Below are 21814 nucleotides of genomic sequence, written 5' to 3'. Positions count from 1 at the left end.
TTTTTTTGCAAAAATATTCACCACCAGCCAAAATGTCATTAAATGCCTGAGGAAAACTGCTGATCACTGTCAAGAAAAAAGAACGAGTGAAACCTGTTGTCATTTTGCAGTATTTCAGCATGCACCAAAAAAGGCATTGTTTGCAAAGGTCTTAAAAAGGATCGAAACCTGTAAAAATCTTGTTTGTATTGTTGTTGGACTTTTTATTTATTTATTTATTTATTTCATGTGTGCAGCTTCAAATTTTTACTTGGGCATATTTATACCTCACTGAATGCAAGCATGAATATCATCAGTGCTTTTTAATGTTGATCCTTACAAATTTTGCGGGACATCCAATAAGTTGCTGGACATCATAGTCAGCATATACTCAGGTTCTGTGAGTGTTGTACTTTGAGAGGGCAGACTATCTGACTACTTCACAGGAAATGCTTGTTTTCAACAGGGATGCGCTGTCAGTGAGGAAAGGTTTACTGACTTTGACTTCATGGAGGACACTGTGACCTCTGCATACTCAACGGATCCCCACAGGGCAGCACTTGAGAAACTGAGTGAGGAGTTGAAGTGTCTGGGTTTCTGATTTTATTGGATCACGGCTAAGATCCAGACTTTCAGTTACTTCCTAGATTTGCCCATCAGAAGTGTAAGTGTATGTGGTGAAAGTGTTGAACTTGAAGACATTCACTTATCTCAGCAGTAACATTCATGTATCCAGGTCCTCATTCTTTGAGATTGAGTGATGCTTGGGAAGAGCTTTTGGAGTCATGAGATCATGAGAGGTGACACTTTTGCAGGAGAATGAAGGTTCTACTCTTTAGGCTTGGTCTTACTGTAGGGCCACCTTAACACATAACACGACATTGGGCGAAAGGCACAGAAACCAGAAGAAAATCCGCAAACAAAAAAACAAAACGGGGAACTGCAAAACATTCCATCTGTTGTCGGGAGGGACACACGGAAGGACAGGCATGCACAATACAGCGGCGACAGTTTCGTGCACGCTTGTGTTTGTGCACACGAACACAGTGCGAGCAGCTGAAGCGTGTGGCATCACATCATGCCGCTGCTTTGGAGAAAAAACCACACACCCTAAAAACACAGCAAGTTCTAATATTTAATCTCTCTTATTGAGCAGACAATACAAGTATGAACTTTCTGTTCCTCTGTATATGACCCATGGTCATAGACGTACAGTCATGAAATGACATGAATGAAGCAGTGCGCTCTTATGTCCACATCTGCTGGCCCCGCCCAGCTGCCCCAGGTGCGTGCCAAAGGACACTGCTTCATGTGGACCAGAGCTGATGTGGGTGACGTGACATTCAGATCGCCAGCTGAGTGTCCACATGATCAGACGGTCCTGCCGGTGTACACGCTGTGCGGCGGCCACTGCAGCCCGTTGCAAAGGTGATATATGTTTTTATGTATTTCCACGTGAGGATAGCAGGTACACATGCCCCATGGTGGACAGTTGTAAGGTCATGTCCTTCATGACACGGTACATGCTCTCCAGCTGTGACATCCAGGTCCAGAAATCTCAACAGCTGCGGCACGCACGGATACACCCATCTGTTTGATCAGCACACAGAACAAAGTGTCGCTCTCCTTTTATGTGTTCTGTGATTATTTATTTTAGTTATATCTTATGTAATTGTGTATGAGATGAGATATACTTTATTGATCTCACAGTGGAGAAATTATGTTTACACTCCAGTTACCTCAGACAGCAATTAGTCCACAATTATACTCAACAAAAATATAAATGCAACACTTTTGGTTTTGCTCCCATTTTGTATGAGATGAACTCAAAGATCTAAAACTTTTTCCACATACACAATATCACCATTTCCCTCAAATATTGTTCACAAACCAGTCGAAATCTGTGATAGTGAGCACTTCTCCTTTGCTGAGATAATCCATCCCACCTCACAGGTGTACCATACCAAGATGCTGATTAGACACCATGATTAGTGCACAGGTGTGCCTTAGACTGCCCACAATAAAAGGCCACTCTGAAAAGTGCAGTTTTGTTTTATTGGGGGGATACCAGTCAATATCTGGTGTGACCACCATTTGCCTCATGGAGTGCAACACATCTCCTTCGCATCATCCGTGAAGAGAACACCTCTCCAATGTGCCAAACGCCAGCGAATGTGAGCATTTGCCCACTCAAGTCAGTTACGACGACGAACTGGAGTCAGGTCGAGACCCCGATGAGGACGACGAGCATGCAGATGAGCTTCCCTGAGACGGTTTCTGACAGTTTGTGCAGAACGTCTTTGGTTATACAAACCGATTGTTTCAGCAGCTGTCCGAGTGGCTGGTCTCAGACGATCTTGGAGGTGAACATGCTGGATGTGGAGGTCCTGGGCTGGTGTGGTTACACGTGGTCTGCGGTTGTGAGGCTGGTTGGATGTACTGCCAAATTCTCTGAAACGCCTTTGGAGACGGCTTATGGTAGAGAAATGAACAGTCAATACACAAGCAACAGCTCTGGTTGACATTCCTGCTGTCAGCATGCCAATTGCACGCTCACTCAAATCTTGCGACATCTGTGGCATTGTGCTGTGTGATAAAACTGCACCTTTCAGAGTGGCCTTTTATTATGGGCAGTCTAAGGCACACCTGTGCACTAATCATGGTGTCTAATCAGCATCTCGATATGGCACACCTGTGAGGTGGGATGGATTATCTCAGCAAAGGAGAAGTGCTCACTATCACAGATTTAGACTGGTTTGTGAACAATATTTGAGGGAAATGGTGATATTGTGTATGTGGAAAAAGTTTTAGATCTTTGAGTTCATCTCATACAAAATGGGAGCAAAACCAAAAGTGTTGCATTTATATTTTTGTTGAGTATTACTTGTTTACCGTAATAATGGCACACATCAGAATTAAAGACAGCACATACACATTTGACATTGTTTATGTGCACTAAATTTGAAGAAGTCCGTTTTCCGAATTAAGGCAAGTGGGTGAAGGTCACGCAGCAACCATGAGATGCGCCACCGTCAGCTTGAGGGGAGGAACGGGGATCAGCAGCAGCTAAAGCCCCGCCGCCCCTGCAGAAGGGGGAAAGGGTGACGTGAGCAGAAGCCGGAGTAGGGGGTGTTTGATGGGGGGTAGGAGGGGGGTGGGGGAAGGGAGTGGAGCATGCTTCAGTCCTATAAAAACAGTTTATTATCTTTGTGAGTTGAGATAAGAAAAGAGCCAAATGATCACTAAGGCCTGAAGACATTCCTCTGGAGGAAAACAGCCGGGCAATTTGTCCTTCAGGCTTGATAAGCCTGCTGTGTTGTGGTTTGAGCAGTATATTCCCTGGCCTCCAAAATCTTCAACTTTATCTGCAAGGCACGCATCTGCTCCAAGATGTCATCCAATTTGCATCTGAGTTCAAGAGTCATTGCAGTCTGAGAATGCACTTGTAGTATTTATTTATATACTTGTCATGGCTGTGTTCTCTGTGTATTTAATTTAACACCTTGTGTGCACTGAGCCGTCATTTTCAGCTGTCAGTACGTGGCTGGGTAGCGATCAGCTGAGAGGTGAGCACTCAGACGTGGCTGGCGGTCCTCATGTGATCTTGTCTAACCAATGATTATCAGCATGTCATGGAAGTGTGTCCTCCCCGCACGCCACGTGTTTTGGGTCTCTTTGGGGGATCCTTGGGTACTGTTGGAATGACTTTGCATCACTCTCTGAATGGCCATTGTCGCATTTTTCTTTAAGGTCGGTGCTTTGAGTGTTATGAAAGGTGATATGTTGAGGACAATAGCTTAAAATTCCAAATGTTCAACCCTGTGCTACTTCAGTCAGCTTTTACAGGAGCAGCCTTTGCCCAGTCTAAATTCAGCTGTGAGTCTGCTGATAGACGGATTAACAAAAATATCTCCCCACAGCCGTGACTACATGCACACAGTTCTGTGATGCTGCTCATGTGCTCTCTCTCCTGTGGCACACACATGATCACAGCTAACAGGGTGTGTGCTCTGAGCTCTCAAGTCAATTAAACACACAGATGACAGACTCACTTCAAACCAGCCACAACGAGACACACACTCAGGTCTCGGACTGAGGAAGCCTGCAAAGACCACTAAAGCACGGGCTCAAGGAACAGTTCATTACCAATATGACCGATGAGGTCACTGTAAATCTGCCATATGCAGAGTAATAAAAAGGTAAATACACAAACAATGATGCCGGTGATGTGCATATGATACATTTAAAGGGAAGTGCTACCTGAGAGTTGCTCCACATACAGTAGTGTTCAGAATAATAGTAGTGCTATGTGACTAAAAAGATTAATCCAGATTTTGAGTATATTTCTTACTGTTACATGGGAAACAAGGTACCAGTAGATTCAATAGATTCTCACAAATCCAACAAGACCAAGCATTCATGATATGCACACTCTTAAGGCTATGAAATTGGGCTATTAGTTAAAAAAAAAAAGTAGAAAAGGGGGTGTTCACAATAATAGTAGCATCTGCTGTTGATGCTACAAACACAAAACTATTATGTTCAAATTGCTTTTTTAGCAATCCTGTGAATCACTAAACTAGTATTTAGTTGTATAACCACAGTTTTTCATGATTTCTTCACATCTGCGAGGCATTCATTTTGTTGGTTTGGAACCAAGATTTTGCTCGTTTACTAGTGTGCTTGGGGTCATTTTCTTGTTGAAACACCCATTTCAAGGGCATGTCCTCTTCAGCATAAGGCAACATGACCTCTTCAAGTATTTTGACATATCCAAACTGATCCATGATACCTGGTATGCGATATATAGGCCCAACACCATAGTAGGAGAAACATGCCCATATCATGATGCTTGCACCACCATGCTTCACTGCCTTCACTGTGAACTGTGGCTTGAATTCAGAGTTTGGGGGTCATCTCACAAACTGTCTGCAGCCCTTGGACACAAAAAGAACAATTTTACTCTCATCAGTCCACAAAATATTCCTCCATTTCTCTTTAGGCCAGTTGATGTGTTCTTTGGCAAATTGTAACCTCTTCTGCACGTCTTTTATTTAACAGAGGGACGTTGTGGGGGATTCTTGCAAATAAATTTGCTTCACACAAGCGTCTTCTAACTGTCACAGCACTTACAGGTAACTCCAGACTGTCTTTGATCATCCTGGAGCTGAACAATGGGTGAGCCTTTGCCATTCTGGTTATTCTTCTATCCATTTTGATGGTTGTTTTCCATTTTCTTCCACGCGTATCTGTTTTTTGTCCATTTTAAAGCATTGGAGATCATTGTAGATGAACAGCCTATACTTTTTTGCACCTATAAATTTTCCCCTCTCCAATCAATTTTTTAATCAAACTACGCTGTTCTTCTGAACAATGTCTTGAACTTCCCATTTTCCTCAGGCTTTCAAAGAGAAAAGCATGTTCAACAGGTGCTGGCTTCATTCTTAAATAGGGGACACCTGATTCACACCTGTTTGTTCCACAAAATTGACGAACTCACTGACTGAATGCCACACTACTATTATTGTGAACACCCCCTTTTCTACTTTTTTTTACTAATAGCCCAATTTCATAGCCTTAAGAGTGTGCATATCATGAATGCTTGGTCTTGTTGGATTTGTGAGAATCTACTGAATCTACTGGTACCTTGTTTCCCATGTAACAACTATTATTCTGAACACTACTGTATGACACAACCACTAAACATTCAAACAAACACTCGCTAATAAAGGAAATGCAAAAATAAGCATCTGCATGTAGAGACAGCAGGCAGCAAATTGGAGTCAAATAAACAGCTTCTAATTAAGGTTTCATTAAGGACAACCAAAGCTTGGGTCTATGTCTCTGTTTCCATGATGTTTCTCACACAAACACACACACACACACACATACACACATACACAGAGGTGTCCTCAGGGTGCTTCATGGGGAGGGTATTTTTAGCGTGCTGCGATTGGTGTCTCCACAGAAGTAACAGTGATAGAGGGACGGGAGCATCAGCTGTTCAATTAACGCTGTGTCTCAGGGTTGTGTCTGTGACTTTCTTGCAGCCTGTGCTGGGGGCATGCACCTGTTCCTGTGTCTTACCACAGTCTGTTGCAGTGTCTTCATATTCGTTGGTGGAGGGCAGTGCAGGTACCAGCGGTTCCATGTTCATGATGAGGTTCTTGTGACTCAGAGAGCTAAAACTTCGACTCTGACCAAACAGGGCTCTGAAGACACAAACATCAGTGCCACAGATTCATTTGTGTAATTTGATTCATGTGCATTACTGCTTTGTTTTCAAGCTTATTCTTTGTGTTCAGGAAGGAGAAAGCTATTAAGTATTTATGTTAATTATGGCTTCAGGATTAAATTAACAAGCCTGCAGTAAAGTCACTTCCTTACCTGCGCACTTCTGGAGGCTCTCTTTGAATCTTAGAGCTGGCTTCTATCACCTCCTTTGCTACTCTTCCACTGTAAATACATTTATATACAGGATGTTTCAAATCTCCCAAAATAAAATAATAATTATATATATATTATATATAATTATATATATATATATACAAAAGTGTTTGATTCAGTTGAACTGGCTGCTCTCTGGGACATCCTCAGATTTTCTGTGATCTGCTGTAAGTTATTAGACATCAGAGCCAGCCTTCATAGCCAGACATCATTGTAGTTCAGTGACTTCCTGGACTCAGGTATCAGAAGTGTATCTGTATGTGTTGAAAGTGTCATTCACATCTTTGTCATATCTTTGTAGGAGAAGGAAAGGAAGGTCCAAGACTTTGGGATCCTTTTGCTTCCTATCTGATAATGACACTTGGACGCTAACCAGCAACCTTTGGTACTTCGGTCTCTTTGAGTAATGACTTTGTGTCAGTGGAACGTTTACTTCAGCAGAATCTCTTGCATTGTGAGTAAATGTCAAGTGCAACATTTTGGCCATGCAGCAACTTTATCTGTACATGTTCCAGCAAGCAGATGCCTGAGTATTATGGACCCCAGTGGTGGCAGAAGGCCAAGGGAACGCTCACATTTCATCTGACTGCTACAGATAGATGGTTACTTTCGAGAGGTGTTTTCTGCTTGGGTGGTTGTTATGTGGGCCCCGAGACGGTTCAGTAATGTGGTGGATGTGGCAATCCGCGGCACCAGTGCATGTGTCCAGATCTGTGTTTGTACAGTCAGTTGCCCAGTTCTGGATCACTTTTTTGAAAGTCCCGCTATACGGAGCCATAATGCAACTGAATATCCTTTATTGTTGTATTGGGTATTTGGATGTTATCTAGCTGAAGAAGTCTGGATGGTGTAGCCCTTCTACTCAAAGTGTGAAGCCACATTATGTGTGGTGCAATTATTTGCCAGAAATGGATCACTTTGCCTGGTTCTGGATCAGGACACTCACTGTCACTTTGGGAGTATTCCTGGCATCTGGTTGGAGCCCTTCTAATTCAGAATGATACACACTGTGCCTAAGAGTGTGTTTTGAACACATTCTCGGGCACATTCACACACACACACTCTCAATAAATAAGTTTATTGAGATTCCACATTATTTCTGAAAAGCATAAATGTGCTGTGTTGCAAGAGCTCTCATAACAAAAGATCAACTTATTTCTCTATAGTACTACACTGTATATAACTGGAAACAGCGCGTATCCACCATTCAACCTTCATGAACAAAATAATGCTTCTTTTAAAGGGTTATTAGTGCACTTCATGTTTTATTTATATTGTTAGAGATGGAGAGCAAAGGAGGGTTTTAAATGTGTGGAGGTGAGATTTCTCCCGAATTAAAAAGTAAAAGCCCCCACATTCATGCCCATTCATGATGTTGAGATGACCCCCAAAGTACACATAGATCACAACTACAGACACGAGGCTGCTGCTTCAGTGATCCACAACCGGCAAACTTTCGCGTCGGAGATAAATGCGTGCAGCAATTAAACAGCAAGACATAACACACTGACATTTTCTACCCAAGTAAGTAAGTATTTTCCCACTCTAGAACCAATGACACTGAATGGCTAACTCACCTTTGCTACTTAATAGAGATCGTCACTTTCACACTTACACGAATGAGTGAGTCAGAAAACGTGCGCACACCACCGAGACTTGATGTTTTGATTCCTCTACTGATCACAAGGATGGCTGGATCCGGTTGATCTTGTGGTCATTTGTAGACAAAACATCAGTCTTTCCATTGGTACCAAGTATTAGCTTATTTGCACTGATTACGAGAAATGGCGGTGCAAATACTACAGTAGTGGTCCAGAACCAGCAATGATCCAGAACTGGGCAACTGACTGTATAATTCCCACCGGTGTTTAAAGTTGCACTTTGTATAAAAATAGTAACTCTTCAACAGTGTGAACTTTCCGACACTTGCAGTGTTGCTTTATGGCATTTGAAAGTACATTTTCAGAGCTGTAGAAAGTATTTTAACACCACTTGTAGATAAAATGTAATTGTTTGGCCATTGTTTACATACAACAGACAAATATTTCAGGCTGCTTTGGATCTCACAACCTTGTAATTATGAGGTTACTGTTTTGACATCACAGTACCACAGAAAACTCAGGGATGTGTTTTTTTTTTTTTTTTCTCATTTCTCACCCAACTCACGGACAGTTTTAGTGAGTCCAATTATAACTGCAGAGAGTTGAATCAACACTAATATGATCAACTCTGACTAACAAGTCCAACCCTCAGCAAGGTCTAAGAATGAGTGTTACAATAACAATTTAAGAGTTAAACTCAACTGATATTTTCAGCTCTGAGATTTTAATCCTCTGGTTTTCTCTGTGTACTAATAAATAATCTCTTTTAGCTAGTCAGGTAAATATGATGTTATTGTTTCTGATCAGACTTGGAGCGACATTTGTAAATTAATATTGACTGGTAAAAGTACTGAATGAATTGTGAAATTAGTGTAAAGTGTTTATGAAGCTGCAGTAATCAAAGATTCTGCCTTCAGTAAAAGCTGAAGATGAGGACTGAGACAAGTTAGTCACTGGGATAAGACAGGAATGTCCAAAAAATAAATAGAAGCATTTGTAAATTAGTTTTCTTCTATCAGTTTTTGCATTTGCTGCTCATAATCTGTTTCTGCACTGCTGAGCAGGCAATTCAACACCAGCAGGACCAGAAGCTGGACTATTCTGAGTGCTGAGAGAGTTGTGATTTTGGACCACTTTGTATTATGGTCTGCCATCTGTTTAGTGAGACTGATGGTTAGTTTATGAAATAGAAGGTGAAATGGTCAATCTGTGATTAGACATATTGTATGACGGCAGCCTACCGGTTTTAAATCCACTATCAAAGAACTACAGGATAAAGATCTGATCTGCTGCCTGAAAATAAACTCTATTTATTTATTATTGCAGTTGCATAAATCAGTAATTCCAGTGTGACACAATGAACTCTGCCATATGCAATTACTTAAGCTTGAGCTTTTAAGCCAAACAGATTTAGCTTATTTGTTGAAAGTAGATTGATGTGTAAATCCTGTCAAGAGCTTTGCTTGAGAACAAAATAGGGGTAAAAGTGGGTTCATAACACATTTATATAAAAGCTTTCTGAGACAGTGTCATCAAATAACATGATGTTACAAACATTTAGATACTGTTTGGTGATTTAAAGGGAAACTGATGCATTTAGGATGTAAAATTCAGATTATTATGGTTCAAGACATTTAAGAATTTTGTTGTCTCTTGCAGCAAATGATTGAAATAAAATTTTATTTTATTAGTTATTAGTAATTATAACTTATTATCTAAGTTGATTCAGGTGAAATTTGCCAAGTTTGTTTTACTTAAACAGAATATGTTTTTGAGTGTGAACTTAACTAAAGTTTGACTAACATATTATTTTTTGAGCACATAAACTTAAAACATTTGAAAGCAAATTGTTACATTTTTTTAGGTTCTGTCAACTTGTACTGTAAATATCAACATACATATTGAAAAATGTATTGATATTTACATGATTTCTAAATGTACATCAGTTGCACATAACCAATTTGCTCCCATTTTGTATGAGATGAACTCAAAGATCTAAAACTTTTTCCACATACACAATATCACCATTTCCCTCAAATATTCAATCAATCAATCAATCAATTTTTTTATATAGCGCCAAATCACAACAAACAGTTGCCCCAAGGCGCTTTATATTGTAAGGCAAGGCCATACAATAATTATGTAAAACCCCAACGGTCAAAACGACCCCCTGTGAGCAAGCACTTGGCTACAGTGGGAAGGAAAAACTCCCTTTTAACAGGAAGAAACCTCCAGCAGAACCAGGCTCAGGGAGGGGCAGTCTTCTGCTGGGACTGGTTGGGGCTGAGGGAGAGAACCAGGAAAAAGACATGCTGTGGAGGGGAGCAGAGATCGATCACTAATGATTAAATGCAGAGTGGTGCATACAGAGCAAAAAGAGAAAGAAACAGTGCATCATGGGAACCCCCCAGCAGTCTACGTCTATAGCAGCATAACTAAGGGATGGTTCAGGGTCACCTGATCCAGCTCTAACTATAAGCTTTAGCAAAAAGGAAAGTTTTAAGCCTAATCTTAAAAGTAGAGAGGGTGTCTGTCTCCCTGATCTGAATTGGGAGCTGGTTCCACAGGAGAGGAGCCTGAAAGCTGAAGGCTCTGCCTCCCATTCTACTCTTACAAACCCTAGGAACTACAAGTAAGCCTGCAGTCTGAGAGCGAAGCGCTCTATTGGGGTGATATGGTACTACGAGGTCCCTAAGATAAGATGGGACCTGATTATTCAAAAACTTATAAGTAAGAAGAAGAATTTTAAATTCTATTCTAGAATTAACAGGAAGCCAATGAAGAGAGGCCAATATGGGTGAGATATGCTCTCTCCTTCTAGTCCCCGTCAGTACTCTAGCTGCAGCATTTTGAATTAACTGAAGGCTTTTTAGGGAACTTTTAGGACAACCTGATAATAATGAATTACAATAGTCCAGCCTAGAGGAAATAAATGCATGAATTAGTTTTTCAGCATCACTCTGAGACAAGACCTTTCTGATTTTAGAGATATTACGTAAATGCAAAAAAGCAGTCCTACATATTTGTTTAATATGCGCTTTGAAAGACATATCCTGATCAAAAATGACTCCAAGATTTCTCACAGTATTACTAGAGGTCAGGGTAATGCCATCCACAGTAAGGATCTGGTTAGACACCATGTTTCTAAGATTTGTGGGGCCAAGTACAATAACTTCAGTTTTATCTGAGTTTAAAAGCAGGAAATTAGAGGTCATCCATGTCTTTATGTCTGTAAGACAATCCTGCAGTTTAGCTAATTGGTGTGTGTCCTCTGGCTTCATGGATAGATAAAGCTGGGTATCATCTGCGTAACAATGAAAATTTAAGCAATACCGTCTAATAATACTGCCTAAGGGAAGCATGTATAAAGTGAATAAAATGGTCCTAGCACAGAACCTTGTGGAACTCCATAATTAACTTTAGTCTGTGAAGAAGATTCCCCATTTACATGAACAAATTGTAATCTATTAGACAAATATGATTCAAACCACCGCAGCGCAGTGCCTTTAATACCTATGGCATGCTCTAATCTCTGTAATAAAATTTTATGGTCAACAGTATCAAAAGCAGCACTGAGGTCTAACAGAACAAGCACAGAGATGAGTCCACTGTCCGAGGCCATAAGAAGATCATTTGTAACCTTCACTAATGCTGTTTCTGTACTACGATGAATTCTAAAACCTGACTGAAACTCTTCAAATAGACCATTCCTCTGCAGATGATCAGTTAGCTGTTTTACAACTACCCTTTCAAGAATTTTTGAGAGAAAAGGAAGGTTGGAGATTGGCCTATAATTAGCTAAGATAGCTGGGTCAAGTGATGGCTTTTTAAGTAATGGTTTAATTACTGCCACCTTAAAAGCCTGTGGTACATAGCCAACTAACAAAGATAGATTGATCATATTTAAGATCGAAGCATTAAATAATGGTAGGGCTTCCTTGAGCAGCCTGGTAGGAATGGGGTCTAATAAACATGTTGATGGTTTGGATGAAGTAACTAATGAAAATAACTCAGACAGAACAATCGGAGAGAAAGAGTCTAACCAAATACCGGCATCACTGAAAGCAGCCAAAGATAACGATACGTCTTTGGGATGGTTATGAGTAATTTTTTCTCTAATAGTTAAAATTTTGTTAGCAAAGAAAGTCATGAAGTCATTACTAGTTAAAGTTAATGGAATACTCAGCTCAATAGAGCTCTGACTCTTTGTCAGCCTGGCTACAGTGCTGAAAAGAAACCTGGCGTTGTTCTTATTTTCTTCAATTAGTGATGAGTAGAAAGATGTCCTAGCTTTACGGAGGGCTTTTTTATAGAGCAACAGACTCTTTTTCCAGGCTAAGTGAAGATCTTCTAAGTTAGTGAGACGCCATTTCCTCTCCAACTTACGGGTTATCTGCTTTAAGCTACGAGTTTGTGAGTTATACCACGGAGTCAGGCACTTCTGATTTAAAGCTCTCTTTTTTAGAGGAGCTACAGCATCCAAAGTTGTCTTCAATGAGGATGTAAAACTATTGACGAGATACTCTATCTCACTTACAGAGTTTAGGTAGCTACTCTGCACTGTGTTGGTATATGGCATTAGAGAACATAAAGAAGGAATCATATCCTTAAACCTAGTTACAGCGCTTTCTGAAAGACTTCTAGTGTAATGAAACTTATTCCCCACTGCTGGGTAGTCCATCAGAGTAAATGTAAATGTTATTAAGAAATGATCAGACAGAAGGGAGTTTTCAGGGAATACTGTTAAGTCTTCTATTTCCATACCATAAGTCAGAACAAGATCTAAGATATGATTAAAGTGGTGGGTGGACTCATTTACTTTTTGAGCAAAGCCAATAGAGTCTAATAATAGATTAAATGCAGTGTTGAGGCTGTCATTCTCAGCATCTGTGTGGATGTTAAAATCGCCCACTATAATTATCTTATCTGAGCTAAGCACTAAGTCAGACAAAAGGTCTGAAAATTCACAGAGAAACGCACAGTAACGACGAGGTGGACGATAGATAATAACAAATAAAACTGGTTTTTGGGACTTCCAATTTGGATGGACAAGACTAAGAGTCAAGATTTCAAATGAATTAAAGCTCTGTCTGGGTTTTTGATTAATTAATAAGCTGGAATGGAAGATTGCTGCTAATCCTCCGCCCCGGCCCGTGCTACGAGCATTCTGACAGTTAGTGTGACTCAGGGGTGTTGACTCATTTAAACTAACGTATTCATCCTGCTGTAACCAGGTTTCTGTAAGGCAGAATAAATCAATATGTTGATCAATTATTATATCATTTACCAACAGGGACTCAGAAGAGAGAGACCTAATGTTTAATAGACCACATTTAACTGTTTTAGTCTGTGGTGCAGTTGAAGGTGCTATATTATTTTTTCTTTTTGAATTTTTATGCTTAAATAGATTTTTGCTGGTTATTGGTAGTCTGGGAGCAGGCACCGTCTCTACGGGGATGGGGTAATGAGGGGATGGCAGGGGGAGAGAAGCTGCAGAGAGGTGTGTAAGACTACAACTCTGCTTCCTGGTCCCAACCCTGGATAGTCACGGTTTGGAGGATTTAAGAAAATTGGCCAGATTTCTAGAAATGAGAGCTGCTCCATCCAAAGTGGGATGGATGCCGTCTCTCCTAACAAGACCAGGTTTTCCCCAGAAGCTTTGCCAATTATCTATGAAGCCCACCTCATTTTTTGGACTCAGACAGCCAGCAATTCAAGGAGAACATGCGGCTAAACATGTCACTCCCGGTCTGATTGGGGAGGGGCCCAGAGAAAACTACAGAGTCCGACATTGTTTTTGCAAAGTTACACACCGATTTAATGTTAATTTTAGTGACCTCCGATTGGCGTAACCGGGTGTCATTACTGCCGACGTGAATTACAATCTTACCAAATTTACGCTTAGCCTTAGCCGGCAGTTTCAAATTTCCTTCAATGTCGCCTGCTCTGGCCCCCGGAAGACAATTGACTATGGTTGCTGGTGTCGCTAACTTCACATTTCGCAAAACAGAGTCGCCAATAACCAGAGTTTGATCCTCGGCGGGTGTGTCGTCGAGTGGGGAAAAACGGTTAGAGATGTGAACGGGTTGGCGGTGTACACGGGGCTTCTGTTTAGAACTACGCTTCCTCCTCACAGTCACCCAGTCGGCCTGCTTTCCTGGCTGCTCGGGATCTGCCAGGGGGTAACTAACGGCGGCTAAGCTACCTTGGTCCGCACTGACTACAGGGGCCTGGCTAGCTGTAGAATTTTCCACGGTGCGGAGCCGAGTCTCTGTCCACAATAAAAGGCCACTCGGTTGTGAGGCTGGTTGGATGTACTGCCAAATTCTCTGAAACGCCTTTGGAGATGGCTTATGGTAGAGAAATTGTTGTGAAAGTGTAGGAACACGGACCCACAACAGGGGGCGCAAATGAACGGACAATGGAGGAGTCGAATAACACTGCTTTTACTGTTGTGAAACAGGCACAACAAATACAACCGGTTACAATATCGAAATGGAGTCCAATTACAACGGTGTCGTGTGGGCAGGCTCGACGATAGGAGACGTCTGTCCAAGTCGAACCGGAACCAACCCGATTTCCTCTGCCACCGAACCCCGGGAATACTGGAGCCGCCAAGTCCCGAATTCCCAGGTGGCCACTGCCTCCGCTCGTCGGATCCGGTACTGCTGGCAAGAAACAGAAACAGTCAGGTGTGGATGCGGCTGCACCCAGTAACACGGAGGGTGGAGAGTCCACCTCCACCTCTCGTCAACAACAATGTAGGAAGGTGAGTACTTATCCGAATGTTGTCTAGTAGTCAGCTGTCCTATAGACAATCAAACAAGAATACAAGTAAAGACACACGTATGTGCAGGCTGAAATGGTTACCTCTTTGGTAAGGCGATATCTCGGCAAATGAGGTGGAGATGCCGTCCTGCTGATATACCTCCGTATTGATTGGGATCAGCTGTCTCCGGTGATGGGTGACAGCTGTCATCCTGGCTGCTCCTGTAAGGCGGCAGCGCCCTCCGGTGCCTGGAGCCCGCACTCCAGGCAGGGCGCCCTCTAGTGGTGGTGGGCCAGCAGTACCTCCTCTTCAGCGGCCCACACAACAGGACCCCCCCTCAACGGGCGCCTCCTGGCGCACGACCGGGTTTGTCAGGGTGGCGACGGTAGAAGTCGGCCAGGAGGGCCGGGTCCAGGATGAAGCCCTTCTTCACCCAGGAGCGTTCTTCGGGGCCGTACCCCCCCCAGTCCACCAGATACTGAAAACCCCGGCCCATTCGTCGGACGTCGAGGAGCCAGCGCACGGTCCAAGCCGGCTCTCCGTCGATGATCCGGGCAGGAGGTGGCGCCGGACCCGGAGTGCAGAGGGGTGAGGTGTGATGGGGTTTAATCCTTGACACATGGAATACCGGGTGAATCCGCAGTGAGGCCGAAAGCCGGAGCCTCACTGCGGCGGGATTGATGACCTTGAGTATTTTGTAGGGGCCGATGTATCGTTCTTGCAGTTTCGGGGAGTCCACTTGAAGGGGAATGTCTTTGGTGGACAACCAGACCTCCTGCCCTGGACGATACATGGGAGCCGGGGCCCGCCGCCGGTCTGCATGGTTCTTCGCCCTCGTCCGGGCCTTCAACAAAGCAGAACGGGCGGCACGCCACACCCGACGGCACTTCCGTAGGTGGGCCTGGACCGAGGGCACACCGACCTCCCCCTCAACCACCGGAAACAACGGGGGTTGATACCCCAAACACACCTCAAAGGGGGAGAGGCCGGTGGCGGACGACACTTGACTGTTGTGCGCGTACTCGATCCAGGCCAGGTGGGTACTCCAGGCCGTCGGGTGCGCGGCTGTCACACAGCGCAAGGTTTGCTCCATCTCCTGGTTTGCCCGTTCTGCTTGTCCGTTGGTCTGGGGGTGGTACCCGGACGAGAGACTGACCGTGGCCCCCAGTTCCCGGCAAAAGCTCCTCCAAACATGCGAGGAGAACTGGGGACCGCGATCGGAGACGATGTCTGATGGTATCCCATGCAGACGGACGACGTGGTGGACTAGGAGGTCCGCTGTCTCCTGGGCCGTTGGGAGCTTCGGGAGGGCCACGAAGTGGGCCGCCTTGGAGAATCGGTCCACTATCGTGAGGACGACAGTGTTTCCCTGGGACGGCGGGAGACCCGTGACAAAATCCAGGCCGATGTGGGACCAGGGGCGATGAGGCACGGGCAGCGGCTGTAGCAATCCCGGTGTCTTACGGTGATCCGCCTTGCCCCTGGCACAGGTGGTACAGGCCTGGATGTAACCCCGGACGTCGGCCTCCAGGGACGCCCACCAGAAGAGCTGCCGGACGACTGCCACGGTTCTTCGCACCCCAGGGTGACAGGAGAGCTTAGAACCGTGACAGAAGTCCAGAACTGCAGCCCTGGCTTCTGGTGGGACGTAGAGTTTGTTCTTCGGTCCGGTTCCGGGGTCCGGGTCTCGTGTCAGGGCCTCCCGGACGGTTTTCTCCACGTCCCAGGTGAGGGCGTCCACGATAGCGGACTCCGGGATGATGGGTTCCGGGGGATCCGACGGCTCCGTTTTGACCTCATCTTCGTGTACCCGGGACAAGGCATCCGATCTTTGGTTTTTGGTCCCGGGACGGTAGGTGATCCGGAAGTCAAAACGGCCGAAGAACAGTGACCAGCGGGCTTGCCTGGGGTTCAGTCGCTTGGCGGTCCTGATATACTCCAGGTTCCGGTGGTCAGTGAAAACCGTGAATGGCACGGACGTTCCCTCCAACAGATGTCTCCACTCCTCAAGAGCCTCTTTCACCGCAAGGAGCTCTCGATTGCCGACGTCATAGTTCCGTTCGGCTGGGGTCAACCTGCGGGAAAAATAGGCACACGGGTGAAGGACCTTATCGGTCTTCCCGCTCTGGGACAGCACGGCTCCTATCCCTGAGTCTGAGGCGTCCACTTCAACCACTAACTGGCGACTAGGATCGGGCTGCACCAGAACGGGTGCAGACGAGAAGCGCCGTTTCAACTCCTTAAACGCGGCATCGCACCGATCCGACCAGGTGAAGGGAACTTTTGGAGAGGTCAGGGCTGTCAGGGGGCTAACTACCTGACTGTAGCCCTTAATGAACCTCCTGTAGAAATTAGCAAAGCCTAGGAACTGTTGCAACTTCCTACGGCTTGTTGGTTGGGGCCAGTCTCTCACCGCCGCAACCTTGGCCGGATCAGGAGCGACGGAGTTGGAGGAGATGATGAACCCCAGGAAGGACAAAGAAGTGCGGTGGCACTCACACTTCTCGCCCTTCACAAACAGCCGGTTCTCTAACAACCGCTGCAGGACCTGACGTACATGCCGGACATGAGTCTCAGGATCCGGAGAAAAGATGAGTATATCGTCTAGATATACGAAGACGAACCGGCGCAGGAAGTCCCGCAATACGTCGTTAACCAAGGCTTGGAACGTCGCGGGGGCGTTTGTGAGGCCGAACGGCATGACCAGGTACTCAAAGTGACCTAAGGGGGTGTTGAATGCCGTCTTCCACTCGTCTCCCTTCCGGATCCGAACCAGATGATACGCGTTTCTAAGATCAAGCTTGGTAAAAATCTTGGCTCCATGCAGGGGCGTGAACACCGAATCCAACAGGGGTAACGGGTATCGGTTGCGAACCGTGATTTCGTTCAGCCCCCTATAATCGATGCATGGACGAAGTCCGCCATCTTTTTTACCCACGAAAAAGAAACCTGCGCCCATCGGGGAGGTGGAATTTCGGATCAACCCGGCAGCTAACGAGTCCCGGATGTAGGTCTCCATTGATTCGCGCTCAGGCCGTGAGAGGTTGTACAGTCTACTGGACGGGAACCCACTGCCTGGAACCAAATCGATGGCACAATCATACGGACGGTGGGGGGGGAGTGTGAGCGCCAGATCCTTGCTGAACACGTCGACAAGGTCGTGGTACTCCACCGGCACCGTCCCCAGATTGGGCGGGACTCTGACCTCCTCCTTAGCTTGGGAGCCGGGAGGAACCGAGGAACCTAGACACACCCGATGGCAGGTCTCGCTCCACTGAACCACTACCCCGGACGGCCAATCAATCCGGGGATTGTGCTTCAACATCCAGGGAAAGCCTAAAACCACACGGGAAGTGGCCTGAGTCACAAAAAACTCGATCACCTCCCGGTGGTTTCCTGACACCACCAGCGTTACAGGTGGTGTCTTATGTGTGATCGGAGGGAGCAGGGAGCCATCTAGTGCTCGAACCTGCACAGGTGAGGTAAGTGCCACCAGAGGGAGCCCTATCTCCCTGGCCCATCTGCAGTCCAACAGATTCCCCTCAGAGCCCGTGTCCACCAGTGCTGGGGCCTTCAGGGTTAAATCCTCATACAGGATCGTGACTGGGAGTCGTGTAGCAATGTGGGTGTGTCCCACGTGAATGTCTCGGCCCACCCCTAGCCCAGTCTCTAGGGGCGGGCGTTGGTGTTGTAACCGCTCGGGGCAGTCTCTCACATGGTGCTCTAGTGCACCACAAACAAAACAAGCTCCATGGGCCCGTCTCCTCTGTGCAGCTGGTGCCCTAAATGTTGCCCTACTCGTGTCCATAGCTTCGTCAGTAGGGGGAGCTGTGGCCCCACGGAGCGCAGGGGCCGTGGAGCGTGGGGAAGGCGGAGCGCGGTCGGAACCGGAAGGGAGAGGGACGGCGCGTGCCCGGCCACGCCCTTCGTCTCGTTCCCGCCGACGTTCTTCTAACCGGTTGTCCAACCGTATGACAAGATCGATAAGCCCGTCTAAATCCCGCGGTTCGTCCTTAGCCACCAGGTGCTCCTTGAGAACCAAAGACAGTCCGTTTACAAAGGCGGCGCGGAGGGCAGCGTTATTCCAGCCGGATCTCGCAGCCGCGATGCGGAAGTCGACTGCATAAACAGCTGCGCTCCGGCGCCCCTGTCTCATTGACAGTAGCACGGTTGAAGCGGTTTCTCCTCTATTAGGGTGATCGAACACGGTTCTGAGCCCCCTCACAAACCCATCGTATGTCAGAAGGAGCCATGAATTCTGCTCCCAGAGCGCTGTAGCCCAAGCGCGTGCCTCACTGCGAAGCAGGTTTATGACATAAGCTACTTTACTAGCATCGGTCGCATACATAACGGGACGCTGTGCGAAGACGAGCGAACACTGCATCAGAAAATCCGCGCACGTCTCCACACAGCCTCCGTACGGCTCTGGAGGGTTTATGTATGCTTCCGGGGAAGGAGGGAGAGGTCGTTGAACAACCAGTGGAACGTCAACGTTACGCACAGGATCTACGGGAGGGAGAGCCGCAGCGGCGCCCGGGGGGCGCGCTTCCACCTGCGCGGCGAGAGCCTCCACCCTGCGGTTCAGGAGGACGTTCTGCTCGGTCATGAAATCCAACCGAGTCGTGAAAGCGGTGAGGATCCGCTGCAACTCACCGATTACCCCTCCCGTGGACGCCTGCGCGTCCTGTTCTTCCATTGGCCGTTCAACAGCCGGTTGACGCCCCTCGGGATCCATGACGCTGGCCGAGATATCCTGTTGTGAAAGTGTAGGAACACGGACCCACAACAGGGGGCGCAAATGAACGGACAATGGAGGAGTCGAATAACACTGCTTTTACTGTTGTGAAACAGGCACAACAAATACAACCGGTTACAATATCGAAATGGAGTCCAATTACAACGGTGTCGTGTGGGCAGGCTCGACGATAGGAGACGTCTGTCCAAGTCGAACCGGAACCAACCCGATTTCCTCTGCCACCGAACCCCGGGAATACTGGAGCCGCCAAGTCCCGAATTCCCAGGTGGCCACTGCCTCCGCTCGTCGGATCCGGTACTGCTGGCAAGAAACAGAAACAGTCAGGTGTGGATGCGGCTGCACCCAGTAACACGGAGGGTGGAGAGTCCACCTCCACCTCTCGTCAACAACAATGTAGGAAGGTGAGTACTTATCCGAATGTTGTCTAGTAGTCAGCTGTCCTATAGACAATCAAACAAGAATACAAGTAAAGACACACGTATGTGCAGGCTGAAATGGTTACCTCTTTGGTAAGGCGATATCTCGGCAAATGAGGTGGAGATGCCGTCCTGCTGATATACCTCCGTATTGATTGGGATCAGCTGTCTCCGGTGATGGGTGACAGCTGTCATCCTGGCTGCTCCTGTAAGGCGGCAGCGCCCTCCGGTGCCTGGAGCCCGCACTCCAGGCAGGGCGCCCTCTAGTGGTGGTGGGCCAGCAGTACCTCCTCTTCAGCGGCCCACACAACAGAAATGAACATTCAATACACGAGCAACAGCTCTGGTTGACATTCCTGCTGTCAGCATGCCAACTGCACGCTCCCTCAAATCTTGCGACATCTGTGGCATTGTGCTGTGTGATAAAACTGCACCTTTCAGAGTGGCCTTTTATTGTGGACAGTCTAAGGCACACCTGTGCACTAATCACGGTGTCTAATCAGTATCTTGATATGGCACACCTGTGAGGTGGGATGGATTATCTCAGCAAAGGAGAAGTGCTCACTATCACAGATTTAGACTGGTTTGTGAACAATATTTGTGGGAAATGGTGATATTGTGTATGTGGAAAAAGTTTTAGATCTTTGAGTTCATCTCATACAAAATGGGAGCAAAACCAAAAGTGTTGCGTTTATATTTTTGTTGAGTGTATTTAAGGGCCTCTTCATACATAGTATGAATAAGTACAACTCAGGGCGACTCACGGTGGAACAGCTCTTATGAACTTTATCACTGCACTACCATCACTAGCCTGTAATCAGTGTGGAAAAATGCCTTAAATCACGACCTGGTCTCACGGCAAGTTGTGATTCAGCAGCACGAAATATACATTAATCTATTGGTTTGTGACATTGTCACGAAAAGCACCTCATTTTCATCACAGCAGCACAAATTCATTCTAATTCATTCCGTGATCGCTGCACGAAATTAAAAGTGAAGCGGGGGGTCGGGATGGTTATGGTTAGGGTTGGTAAATTTTTTGACATATTTTGTTTGCATTGAGGTTTTCTGCATTACCTTTCTGTTTTTATGTACCAGTTTTACATCTTTTCACATGTAAATTTGACCTGCTCAGGTTCTGTCATAAGTACTGTATGTCTCACGCTGTAAAACATGTTTTTCATTAAATTACATAAAAAAAAACTCTCACCTGTATCTGAACCTACTTCCTTTGAAGAAAATGTTACTGCTAGAAACTGTCTTTATCTGACTCGACTTTGCACACCTAACAGAGACAGATAAAGAAAGAAAAAGAGATAAGTACAGATATTGATCATCACAAAATATCAGAAATCATAAACACAACGGATCCTATCTTCCACCCGGCCCAGACGTGTCCAAGTTCTCTTGATAGCAAGAAGAGGCATAAACTGTGTGCATAGGCAGGCGCTGGGCACAAAGGGATTGGCTTTATCCTCTTATCATGTGTATGTTGCTGGCATAACATAAAATTACCAATCAGACTGTCACTTGCCACTGCTTTTAAGACACAGTCACCAAGTGATTGTGGATTAGTTATTTACAGGACATACTCAGTAGTGAGAGGTTTTCTGGTGAGGGCACGGGTCTGCATGTACAGAGGGCATACATGCAGGATCACCAGGAAAAGGGTTGAATTGTACGTATGTGTGTTAAATTGCTGTTGTGTGCCGAGTGCTGTCATGTACTTTAACACGGATTAAATGCACTTTTTTCTTTTAAGGTTGGCATACGTGATTTAGTTTTTCCAATGTGTTTTTGTATGAAAGCATGGATTGTTTGCCCAAATGTTTTCTTGTACCAGATA

At 45.6% G+C, this 21814-nt stretch overlaps 1 protein-coding gene across 4 annotated transcripts in view; it reads right to left on the bottom strand.

Moving 5' to 3' along the window:
• Nucleotides 1-21814, bottom strand: part of frmd3 (FERM domain containing 3) — a 246935-nt gene that overhangs the window by 52183 nt on the left and 172938 nt on the right. For all 4 annotated transcript variants that reach the window (XM_034170458.1, XM_034170459.1, XM_034170460.1 and 1 more), the window contains 3 exons: nucleotides 21179-21253; nucleotides 6367-6435; nucleotides 6067-6191 (listed from right to left, as the gene is read on the bottom strand). In XM_034170458.1, coding sequence (XP_034026349.1) covers nucleotides 6067-6191; nucleotides 6367-6435; nucleotides 21179-21253 — 269 coding nt within the window. The remainder of the gene's footprint in view (nucleotides 1-6066; nucleotides 6192-6366; nucleotides 6436-21178; nucleotides 21254-21814) is intronic.

The sequence above is a fragment of the Thalassophryne amazonica genome, chromosome 5 (assembly GCF_902500255.1).
Source record: "Thalassophryne amazonica chromosome 5, fThaAma1.1, whole genome shotgun sequence".
Taxonomy (NCBI): Eukaryota; Metazoa; Chordata; class Actinopteri; order Batrachoidiformes; family Batrachoididae; genus Thalassophryne; species Thalassophryne amazonica.
The sequence above is the reverse complement of the archived record's forward strand: the minus strand, read 5'-3'. Positions and strand labels throughout refer to the sequence as shown.